The sequence below is a fragment of the Sturnira hondurensis genome, unplaced genomic scaffold (genome assembly GCF_014824575.4).
Source record: "Sturnira hondurensis isolate 20B ecotype Veracruz unplaced genomic scaffold, ASM1482457v3 Scaffold0018525, whole genome shotgun sequence".
Taxonomy (NCBI): domain Eukaryota; kingdom Metazoa; phylum Chordata; class Mammalia; order Chiroptera; family Phyllostomidae; genus Sturnira; species Sturnira hondurensis.
This window is the reverse complement of record NW_028091156.1, coordinates 6063557-6075825: the sequence shown is the minus strand read 5'-3', so window position 1 is coordinate 6075825 and position 12269 is coordinate 6063557. Positions and strand designations below refer to the sequence as shown.

At 44.2% G+C, this 12269-nt stretch overlaps 1 protein-coding gene and 1 pseudogene across 1 annotated transcript in view; both read right to left on the bottom strand.

The window, feature by feature from the left end:
• Positions 1-1443: 1443 nt before the first annotated feature.
• On the bottom strand, positions 1444-2366 carry LOC119003237 (ceroid-lipofuscinosis neuronal protein 5-like; annotated as a pseudogene).
• A 2053-nt stretch (positions 2367-4419) lies between these two features.
• The window catches only part of EPRS1 (glutamyl-prolyl-tRNA synthetase 1), a 45553-nt gene continuing 37703 nt past the window's right edge, over positions 4420-12269 (bottom strand). The window contains exons 29-32 of the mRNA XM_037069322.1: positions 11521-11681; positions 9119-9197; positions 4864-4928; positions 4420-4769 (exon numbers count right to left, since the gene is read on the bottom strand). Coding sequence (XP_036925217.1) covers positions 4619-4769; positions 4864-4928; positions 9119-9197; positions 11521-11681 — 456 coding nt within the window. The 3' untranslated portion in view covers positions 4420-4618. The remainder of the gene's footprint in view (positions 4770-4863; positions 4929-9118; positions 9198-11520; positions 11682-12269) is intronic.

Sequence of the window (12269 nt, the reverse complement as noted above, 5' to 3'; positions counted from 1 at the left end):
CCAAAGATGAAGCAAGGGTGAGTTTTCTACCGCCTGGCCCACTGGTCTGGAATACGGAAGCACCCTACTTCCCAACATTCTTCACCATGAAGCAAAAAAAAAAAAAAAAAAAAAAAAATCCTCAGGCTCAGGGAAGAGAAAACGTCTTTAATCTGGAGGAGCTGAAGACCTAACTCGAGTCAGTGTCAGGGATAAAGCCAGATTATAAATGACCTAACCAATATTTTTGTTTTTAATCTTAACACCTATCATCACTCCTAATCCTCAGAGGTTTACTAGCTCAACGGGCGAAACAACAGCAGTCTCTGTTGCTTCTGAGCCTTCTGCCGACTGTCAGCCCCTTCGAGAAGCAGAGCCTGAAATTGCTCTACCCAATCTTTTCTGAATGCAAAGACTGCAGGGCTGAATTTGCTGTATCAATTTGACCGGGCCACCAGGTGCCCAGACATCTGGTCAAACATTGTTCTGAGGGTTTTCTGGGAGGGTGTTTTTCTTTTTCCTCTTTGATTAATCATTACAGCTACCTTTATCGTGACCTTACTATGCAAAACATACACGGCTTAGGTCTTAACAACAATCCTGACAAATGAATCATTTCAGAGATAAGGAAACTAAGGTTCAAAAATGCCAAGATGCTTAAATCATACAATGCTAGTTACTGGCTAATTCTAAAATATTAGCCAACCTCTTGGGCTCTTCTTCACCATACTCACTAGGGTTAGGTGAACAGAACAAAATTAAACTAATAGAGCAGTTCCAAAAGTCGCAAGAGCTGTGAGGTCAGTCTAAACTACCAAAAAAAAAGGCACGTAAATGAAAAACTGTAATACCACACCAGAGAAACAGTAGCTTCTACCATGAAAATATCACTGAGGGTAAATTTAAAATCTGGGTACCCTATATTCACAGATTCAAAGTGTTGGGTGGAAGGATCCTCTGTAGCTGATATAAACTGTAACTGTATACAGTATAAACTGTTAATTTATTAATTTGAAAGAATATAAAATTTAATTCCTATTAATAAAGGGTAGGTGACTGAAACCAAGATCATGTAATATGCTTACTTTGGCCAACACTCTAAATAAGAGTTTTGACTTTTTTCCCAAAAAATATTGATATTATTTTTCTTTTATTAACTTCTTTAAAGATTTTATTTTTAGAGAGAGGGGGAGAGAGGGAAAGAAACATCAATATGTGGCTGTCTCTCATATGGACCCCACTGGGGAACCTGGCCTACGACCCAGGCATGTGCCCTGACTGGGAATCGAACTAGTGACCCTTTGGTTTACAGCCCACACTCAAAAAATATTATGATGCAGTTCTATCCCTGTGCATTTTACCTTTCTGCCCAAGGAAGACCTAAAAAATACACAAATTCAAAACCACTCCATGAAAAACTGATACACTGACGGTAGGAGAGAAAAAAGGAGTGGAATAAAAGTTTTACACACCAGAGATTATTTTGTCTATGTTACGTAAAAGGATTTCTTCATGCTATTTTAATAAAAGGAAATTTTATAGGTAAAAAATATTCAGTATTATAAAACAAAGAGAAATGTGTGCATAATCATTGCATCAAAGACTTTCAAGAGACTGAACCGAAATTCTTTACTTGACAAATATGGTTTGAAGGGGTCATGAAATTTTTTTTATGGCTAAAGCAACAGTCTTATTTCCTGTGGGCCCCCAAACAGATGTTTCATTGCTCAAATAAGTAGGTTCCCCACGGTGAAGAAGTATTCTTGTGTGGTTGGTTTCTATCTTCTTGAACTCCGCTCCAAGTTCAGACAACTTCTTAGAGGTCTCTGACACAAATTCATAACAGTCACAGGATTCAAATTGTGTCTCCACCCCCTTTTCTGGGCTGACTTGGATGGTCTGGGCCTCGCTATACATCTATTGTGTTGCCCTCTTTCAACCACTTGGCCCTTGTGTAAAGTGTGCTTCCTGACATGGTCGCTCCTTGAACTCATGTCCCATTTTCCTTCCGGCATCATCAATTCCTTCCAAAAGGCAGGCAGCTCCTCGGCGACTCCAGAAAGGGCCTTTGTTTCAGGCTAGAGCTGGGGAAATGTGTGGTTTCTCAGTTGGAAAAGCTGGTACCGTCCCGTGGTGTATTCTTGCCAGTTGCAGTCCCCTTGCATCCATTGGATGGCATCATGCATAATTGTCAAGTGTCCCAGGAGGTCTCCATATGTAAATTCCTGTACTGGGGCTTGTCACCGAAAGGCTTCAATGACATCATGACCCTTCCCAACTGGGATAAGTGAGCCAGATGGACAGAAAGTGAATTTAGCTTGACAGTAAGGATCTGGTACTGAATGGAAGGAAAAGTGTCTTTTTCTTCCATAATTCAGCCCTAATCCTCAATCACCCCCCTTCACTGGTTCGATTATCCTGAGGATGCCCCAGGGCTGCAGTGCCGCAGGCAGCCAGCAGGGGCCACTCCAGAGCTCTCAACTTGGTGCTACAGTAGCCCTAGGGGTCATCTGGCACTCCACCTGCTCAGAAGTGTGACCAGGACACTAAGACCTGCACACTGGCACTGGTCTGGCCCGCCTCCCCCACCCTGCGGAAGAGGTGTTGTTTGAATAAAGCAGATTGTCCTCCCCAGGGTGGATGGGCCTCCCCCAACCAGTTGAAGGCTTGGAGAGACACTCCTGACTCTTGCCTGCTGGCCGCCTTCGAGCTGGTACTCACCCTCCCTGGTTCACCCACCCCTGCAACAAATACCGTCCAAGTTCCTGCGCGTCAAACACGGCTCCGGGCTCTGGGGAAGACAGCAATGAATAAAAGACAAAAATCCCTCCCTTCGTGAAGCTCAACAAAGCCAGTCATCAAATGTACCCAATGTCACATGGTACGAAGAATGGAGACAAAGGAAGCAGAGGAGGAGGGCAGAGTGTTGGCATGGGGGTGGAGCTGTAATTTTAAATAAAGTGGTGAGAGAAGAATCCCCCGAGATGTTTCTTGAGTAAAGACCCAAAGGAGGCAAGAAACTCACTCGTTCAGCAGGTATTTCTTAATCACAAAATATGGTTTAGGTGGCCTACTTAAAATGTACTTTGAAATAGTCCCATTACCTGTCGGCTAAAATCTTTACATTATTTCAGATCTATTCATGGTCCAAACTCTTAAAACCTTCTGGTAAAGATGAGCAAATACATTGGTTTAACATCACCAACTGAACCACAAGAATAGTGTTACTTTAAGCCAGATGGTGGGACAGAACAGTGTGAATCTCCCAGGTATCCCCTCAAGTACCGGACAGTTCCCTGCACACACTCCTGGTGGGGACGACATCGTGTGTCAGGGAGGGTGAGCGAGGCAAGGCCCCTACTAACGACACTCAGCCCGATTCATCACTCCACCTTCTCGTCTACGTGATCACCTGGTTTTGCACCTGAAATAGGACGACTTCAAGGAAAGAACATCACGTTTGTTTGTACTTAACTCCTGTCTGCTCTGGCACTTTGCACCGAGCATCTATGAAAGTTTATTAAATACATTTATTAAATGAAGGGCTAGCATCTTCTAGACCTCGTAAAAGTGACAAGCCAAGGACCAAAGATGAGTTTAAAGACAACAAGGCAGAGGGAGCTACTTTCCAAGCTACTGACACCCTTGAACACAGTCGTAGGAGAGATGACTAATATTACCAAGTAGAATCAGATGCAGGTAGGGTGGTATGTTCAGACTCTTGGGTCAATGTGCCCTCTCTCCACCTGTTCTATGGGGTATCTTTTGCTGCTGATCTCCACTCAAAGCCTCCCCAGGAGAGGAGACAGTCAGCAGGAGTTGTCAGGAGGGGCTGCTCCGTCCTTTGGACTGAACAAGGCCCACGCACCCTGGGGAGGGCCACCTGCTTCCCTCAGTCCACCAGCTCACCTAGGTTTCACGATTTATTTGCTAATCACCTGTCTCCCCTTACAGGAACTTGCTGTTGTCCAATTCTAGAAAACACCCCTTGACCTGTTTTCTCTTTGCCACCGTGAACACTAGGCACTTGGGACTGTCAGTCACATATCTATCAGGTGGTGGCTGTCATCTGCATGACATTTCTTCAAGGACAGTGCTTGGACTCAGGTTCAGGCACCTTCTGAAAAGCACCACCACTTTTCAGGTGTCTGAAAAAGTTTTGATATTTTAGTTGAATTTCAATTTCAGAAAGAAGTCTATCACATGTAGATTTGGGGTGAAAGCTTCCTTCCTGAACACACTTTCTTACTTTGGGGTCCCTGTAACTAACGAATTCCTCTGAGGCAGGCAACTGCAAGCTTCTCTATGGTTAGCTCTATGCACTGGAAGCTTCAGGAAATTCCTACCAAGGTAAGTTATTTTCTATTATTTTCACCTCTTCGTAGGAATTTCCTCGTAGCACTTGGATTTTGGAAACAAATGAATCCATAAACCGGTATTGTTCATGGTATTTATTACTGGGGCTATATGCAGAAAAGCCTCGCTTCCACAGTTACTTTAGGCATAAGAATAGATATTTATTTCACATGACCTCCTTTTTGAGCTTTTGTTTTACAAAATCATAAAACTATATCCGGGAAGATATTAGTTTCAAGTTTTTTAAAAGTGGGGGGTTAGAGGCTGGGGTGCGGGTTCGTCCTCAGTAACTACGACCGAACAAGGTGTAGTACTTGGCAGGGTTCTTGCCGCAGACGCACCGGGCTCCAGGCTGCAGCTCACAGAGTGGCTTGAAGGGGATGCAAAGGCTTTTCGCCCCCATGGACGGAGCACCGGGTTCGAGATCTTGATCCCTGAAATTAGAAACAAGTAAGAGCTGCATCCACTCAGGCTGTGCACGTCTCTTTCCCACTGCCGCACCCCGTGTCCCGTGCGTCGATTCCTTACCTGGTCGTGGTCTTCTTGATCCAGTCCTCGCAGTCGATCTCCCCGCAGAACGGGATCTGAGCGATCTAGTGGGGAACAGTATGTGGTGTTTGTGACCCTTCCGTGTCACCAAAAGAACAGCTGAGTCCCCTATTAAACCGACAAGCATACAGGAGGGGTCTCCCAGCCCTTCTCGGGCACAAAGACCCTTGCAAACCTGCCAGCAGCTGTGCTCAGTAACACAGGGATATGAAAGCACGTTTTCCCACTCTCCAAAACCCACACACCACAGAGCACCAAAACGTGACACAGACATCTCTGCAACGCATGCAAGTGTCCAAACACAGTGACGACCACACAGAGCCTGAGAGAAGGAACAGGGGGGCAGGAGACCTGGGTCAGGACAGCAGCCACACCCGCCTCCCTTCACACTGGACCACCACCAGCTCTGCCTGAACCACTAGAGGAGGATGGCAGGGAGATGACAAAGTGACCGATTTTTAAAGTGCTCTCAGGGTCACAATTCACGGTCAAGTAAATGGCACTTCATGACCCACTGTTTTAACATGTCACTGAATCGTTTTTCAAAGGCCAAAGGTATCAGAAAGCCAAGACTCATTCTGTGTCCGGAAAAAAAAAAAAAAAAACACCTCTCAAATTTTTTTTCACAGACCATTCAGAATAATGAGAAGATTCAAGAGAACTGGGGATTTTATCCTAACTTTGATATTCACTGCCTATCTGAAAATCTCTAGCTCTGAGTTTTCTTTCTTAAAATGTGGATGCTGCCCAAGACAAGAATGAAGATTTCTCTCAGTTGTGAATCCTGAATTTTTCACAGCATGTCTACTTTAAAATTAGGTTTGTTTACAACAACATTTTTGTAACACTCCTTTAAAAAATTCCCGGAGATCCACGTTAGCAGTGGGGAAAGCAAAGCTCTGGGTGATCGCCACACACTGGAAATGCGAGTTCAAAGCCACTGGAAAGTTATCCGATTTCGCCAGCAACTTCTGATCCACTGTTTGCAGCCACACGCCCCAGGCTCAGATTGAGTCCCCCCTGCAAACTCCTCCTTGTACTTGGGACTTGGCTAAAATATGTTCCAAAAGGTCTCTCTAAGAATAAAGTGAAATACAGATGGAGATATTTTAAAAACTGAGTAATTTGCCCTGGCTAGTGTGGCTCAGTGGAACGAGTGCTGGCCTGCAAACCAAAGGACAGCAGGTTCGATTCCCAGTCAGGACACATGCCTGGGTTGCAGGCCAGGTCCCCAGTAGGCGCGTGTGAGAGGAGGCACACACTGATGTTTCTCTCCCTCTCTTCCTTCCTTTCTAAAAATAAATAATCTTTTTCTTAAAAACAAACAAACAAACAAAGAAAAATGAGTAATTCACCAGGGGAACGTTAAAGAAGAGTGAGGAAGACTACTTCTCTTACATTCATTTAGCAAAATACAGTAGCCTAATTTCCAAACTTGGTAAACTGTTCATTTCAACAGTCTGCCCTTATGCAGAGCTGGTAAATTTCTAGGCAAATCCTGGAAGGAAGGAATGAGCGGGTAAAGGGAAAGTGGAAGGGTTGGTATTAACAAATATTTTGAAAAGATTAAATACAGAAATTATTCAATGCAAACTGAAGAAAGACCAATGTGGATATAAGAACTGAAATCACATCAAGTGACTTCCCTGTACTGAAACTTGGTAAATCATTAGCATTTTTACAACCAGAAAGCATAAAAACATGTACATTCATAAAAGTATTATTTAAAATTCATTACAAAAGACAGACTGGGGGGAAACTTTAATCACTGTCACTATTTAAGCAACGATAAAAATTAAGACTTAATTAAAAAGAATGTCTTTGGATAACAGAATTTTACTTTTACTGACTCATAACACAGCTATATTTTTGATAACTCTAACAAAACTTATATTAGTCTTTTCTTTTTCTCTTAAGAAAAACTTACTTTGCCTTGAGAAGATATTTCTAGAATAATTTTTAAAATTCAGCCCTGGCTGGTGTAGCTCAGTGGATTGAGCATGGGCCTGCGAACCACACGATTGCGGTTCGATTCCCAGTCAGGGCACATGCCTGGGTTGCAGGCCAGTTCCCAGCAGGGGACTCACGAGAGGCAACCATACATTGATATTTCTCTCTTCTTCTTCTCTCCTTCCCTTCCCAAGGACAAATAAATAAAATCTTTTAAAAAAATAAATAAATAAAATAAAATTTAAAACGGTGTACCATGTGAAAAATTCAACTGAAGTTGTTACTAAATGTACTTGGTCTCATAAATAATAATTTTGTTCAAAAAACATGTTTTATTTCCTTCTAGCTGCAAAGTTATAGATGATAAGATCTGAAATTTCTACCTATGTATATAATTTATTAATATGAAAGGACAGTATACATTTTCAGGCTATTCACCCATGGAAGATGCTTAATTTTTATTTTTTATTTCTGTGTCTGTTTTAAAAAGATACAATCTTTTGCAATACACAGTAGCTTGCATTCTATGGCAGAAAATGTTAATAACAAAAATAACAATACTCAAACATTTTGGTGATTAATAGATTAGTAATGTATGTTAACAGTAAAACATACATATTATATATAAATAACACTTATTTGTAATTTAATTAACACCACCCCCTTGGAAAATGTACTAAAATCAAGTCCTACACATAATTTTTTTCCCTTTTTACTAACAGGGGAAGTAGAAAATCAAACTTTCACCTACATTCAAGTTCCAAAGACCCCTCTACCTCCCCCTCTCCTGGTGAATACAATTTTATTTGCAGCAACTTCAAAGGCTGCTGGTTGGCCAGCTGACACATCTGAAGGGACCAACTCAGGGTGAGGTGGGGTGGACACGACCACTGAACCCAAATAACGAAATCTGCTTTGGTCCCTTTGTGTTCTTCGGACACACAGCTAAAACACTGTACTCTGCTTCAGAACCCATGTTGAAATCTGTGACTCCACTCACATCTGCGGAGACCCCTTTCTTGGGAAGCAATGGACTAACTGGCATTTACGCTACTGGTTTATCAACTCCTGTGCAGCATCGTCACCGACTGTGCTGCAACTGTGACCACCATACTTGTGCAAACAGGAAAGTGTAAAATTCAGTAATTAACAGGGCCAAACTAAAATGATCCTAAGTTGCGGTGGAAGGAAAAGCGCACCCAGCATCAGACCGCTCCCCACTGTCTAGCCTTCTCTGACAAGGAGGTCGTTTGAGTCGGGCGACAAACTACGGGAACCAGAGAACAGGAGACGACAGAAGCAACATTCCAAGAATAAGAGAAAGCTGAACACTGAGAATCGTGGGTCTTACAGACAATCTGAGATGACCTATTTCATGCTCATTTTACAAGTTAGTAAACCGAGAGCCAGCGAGATTAACATTTTCCCAGCTCATGGAGGAAGAGCTATTTAGAGGTTTTGATCATAACCAATTAAAACCACCTTCCTGAGTCAGAAGAGAGACCTAAATTCCAGTGCCAGGGGCAATTCATTTAGCCTCTGGCCCACAGTTTTCTCATTTATAACGTGGGGACACAGGGCCTGTTGTATAGTCAAACATGTACACCAGAATAGCAAGGTTCACAAGTGATTCACTTCAGCAATTAATACTTTTGCAAATCAAAACCTCTTCTTCCCGAATATTCAAAGTCTGGCAGGGAACATATGCACACACAACACAGAACACTGGTAAAATCTTAAAAGGACATTTATGACCTCATTAGAAGAGCCACGCTGTTTTAAGGAGGCAGAAGGACCCACCCATTCTGGAAACCGGGCTCGGACACGAGCGCTGCTTCCCCGCTTTACCCAGAGCCTTCGACCCACTAACAGCTATGTAAGGGCACGGTCCCAGAGCTGAGAGAAACACACTGTTAACCTTTCAGGACCTGCCCGTGACACGGCTAGAGCTAGAACGAGGCTGGCTTTAGGAACACGAAATGAAGATTTCAGTACCAAAAACACCAGGGGTGATAAGGGACAAACGCTGTTTAGCCAGGGCAGCAAGCGGAAGAAAAAGCCTTTACGAGATCAGTTCACAGTGCTATCCAAACAATACGCTGTTGTAAATAAAGCTTTAGGAAAGCCAGTGAAAGAGTACGAAATGGTGAGTAATTTGTCATCTTTTTTGTGTGACTGGCTTTGAAAAAGGGATGAGCATGTTTTAATTCTTAAGTTCAGTTGAGTCTTAAAAGACCATTTACTGAAATCCCTTTATATCCAAAACTTTGCAGAAGTCTCTTACCTTCCCGGAATCTAGCATCTTCTGAAATTCTTCCATCGAATTTGCCACCACCATGTGAGTCTTAAGGTCTTCAGAAGCCCTTTCAAGAAAATAATTAGAAAAGAACACATAACTCGTCTTCCTATTGTTAAATAAGCACAGTGTAATGAGAGAGCAATAGCCTGGAAGGCAGAAGCGCTCCGCCGGAACCCCCACTTGCCACCGGCAGCGTCCTGGGCTGGCGTGTCACTGGGTTACCGGGAAAGTTAAATGACGGGCACCCAGCCAGGCACACCGCAGGGGATAGTTTCTGGTATCACTGCCGTTAAATCTCGACTGGCCGACGTTCCATCCCTGGCTATAGCACTGACTTCCTTCTATCCCTGGCTATAGCACTGACTTCCTGTGAGTCTGCGTTACTTTTTAAACCTCTGGCTCTTACTTTCCCAAGTCCCTACGGAAGTGGCAGCTGCTCAAGCAACTCGGACCACATAGGACTGTCGTGAGTCACACATGAGGGCACACAAGTGTCCTGAAAAGGAACAATCATCAGTATCTGTTATTCAAGCTACTTTCACACACCATGTAATTTCTTTTAGTTGAATTTATTGGGGTACATTGGTGAATAAAATTACGCAGACTTAAGGGGCACAATTCTGTAACACGTCATCTGCACACTGTATTGTGTGTTCAGTACCCCAAGTCGTGTCTCCCTCCATCACCATTTACCCCCCTTTACCCTCCCTCCACCCTCTACGTAAGTCTTTTAGAAATGGACACAAGTATTATTCCACTCTATTCGAAGCCATGCATCACACGAGGACCACCCATGGTGGTGACCAAAGACGAGAAAGCGTATTTTTCTTTTCTGGATCTCAGGACTGAGACCATGTGACCTCTGCCAGCCACTGCTCGCTGTCCACCAAATCTGTTTCCCCCTCATCCAACTTTTTTGTCATGAGAAGGGTCCATGTGACTAAGTTTTAGCCAATAAGATCCAGAGAAAGGAATATGCCCGATTCCAGACTTGCTTAAGCTTTAAAGTAGGAAAAAAATACACCTCTATGCAACTTATATTAACAAATTTACTGAGTAAAAATGTCAACAAAAATTTGATTTTCAGTCACTAAGGCACTGTTTTCCAACCAGGGGGTGCATCTGCACCAACAGGGAGCATCCTACCACCACCGACGGTCAGAACATACTTTAAATTTAAAGCTCAGAGACCAGCCCTGGCTGGTGTGGCTCAGCGGACTGCATGCCAGCCTGGGAACCAGAGCCGCTGGTTTGATCTCCAGTCAGGGCACATGCCTGGGTTGTGGGCCAGGTTGCCGGTAGGGGGAGTGCAAGAGGCAACCACACACTGATGTTTCCCTCTCTCCTTCCCTTCTCCTCTCTTTGAAAAAAAAAAGACAAATCTTTTAAAAAAAATAAAAATAAAGTTCAGAGATCAGACCTCTGGTGTGAGGGTCAGGTGTTTTTGTTCCAAAGCTCCCAGGTGACTGGAGAGAATCCCTGGCAAAGAACCACTGCGCTGGGTGCACCATCTGGACAGCGGGCAGCTTTCTGCTCTTTCGTCTCTGACAACAGCACTGTTCTGAGTCCAGTGGAACTGCAGATGCAGTGCTCACTGGCAGGCCAAACCAATCCTTGAAGTGACCCCTCAAGACACTTATCATTATTCTCATTTTGTGGCAAGCAAGCACCAAAGCCAGGGCTAAAATTAGTTTGCTTCTTAAATGCAAGAAATAATTGAGGCGCAGTATGAGGTAGGCACAAGGCATTAGAAGATGAATGAGTAAAGGGCAGGTGCTCCCCGATGCTGAGCCCATCCCCAGTGTCACTGGACCCTGCTGTCTGCTAAGCAAGAAAGAAAATAAGGTGCCACACGTAGGCCACCCATCTCCAAGTGCCTCTGCCTTGAGATCTGGGACTCTAAAAGACCCCTCTCCATAGGCCAAGGCAGCCCTGAGCCCTCCCCTTAATTCTTGGTTGTACATCACAACCACTTTTCACACTACAGGCGCCAGGCCGGCTCCAGACCCATCACGTTAACATCTCTGGGGAGGGGCCAGGCGCTGGTGGTCCGTAAAGCTTCCCAGGGGCTGCTCATGTGAATCCAGAAGGTGAGAATCAATGACTTCATTCCTCAAATCTGTATGTCATAAAAGCCAGGATCTAAAATGAACCCAAATTAGTCCACAGGACAGACAGACAGTCCAGCACTGCAAGCCTAGTAAGGAGCAGAAAGCACTTAGAAAAACAATCACAATACAAGTCAAGACACAAAGAGAAAGGTGAAAAGAGAACCATGGGCAATCAGCGGGAAGGAGGACTTCCAGCTGGGACCAAGGAGCTCTCTGGACCTCACAGGTCGAGGAGGGTGTGAAGATGAGAGACCCAAGCTGTTCTAAGGAACTCACTTTCTGAAGAGGTTAACATGGATGTCTTCCAAAATAGCTCCAAGTTTAGCCTCGGCCTCATTCTCCGCAACCGTCAGCTTTTCTCCGGTATCCCGTCGGACAGCTACGAACTGGCAGCTCTTCATGTCTCGGGGCCCCACTTCCAGTCTGATGGGCACTCCCTAGGGAGCAAAGTGGCAGAGAGGACAGCACATGCATGGCTCCAGCTGAATGCAGGGTGGGCAAAGCAGGCTTGCAGTTGTGAGTGTGTGCCACAGAGTTCATTTTGTACCACTGTTCTTTAATTCCTGCATTCTTTATTTGTAAACCCACTGCTGCCCACCGTGTATATAGACTATTTCACGGCTCCATTGGCAATAAACCATAAGAATACAAAAACAAGGCCTGCACAACCAATAAGAAAAAGCAGGTGATGTTCCTGAGCTATTACACAAACCTGTTCCAATAAGGCATAAACCTAAGCGAAAACTGGACTGCCTGGCAGCTCCTCGAGGTCTTTGAGATCATTTTTACTCTCACATAAAAATCTTCCTCGGCCCTGGCTGGTGTAGCTCAGTGGATTGAGCGCGGGCCTGAGAACCACACAATCGTGGTTCGATTCCCAGTCAGGGCACATGCCTGGGTTGCAGGCCAGTTCCCGGCAGGGGACTCACAAGAGGCAACTGTACACTGATCTTTCTCTTTCCTTCCTTTCCCCTCTAAAAAAATAAATAAATAAAATCTTAAAAAATATTTTTAAAAAAACAAAC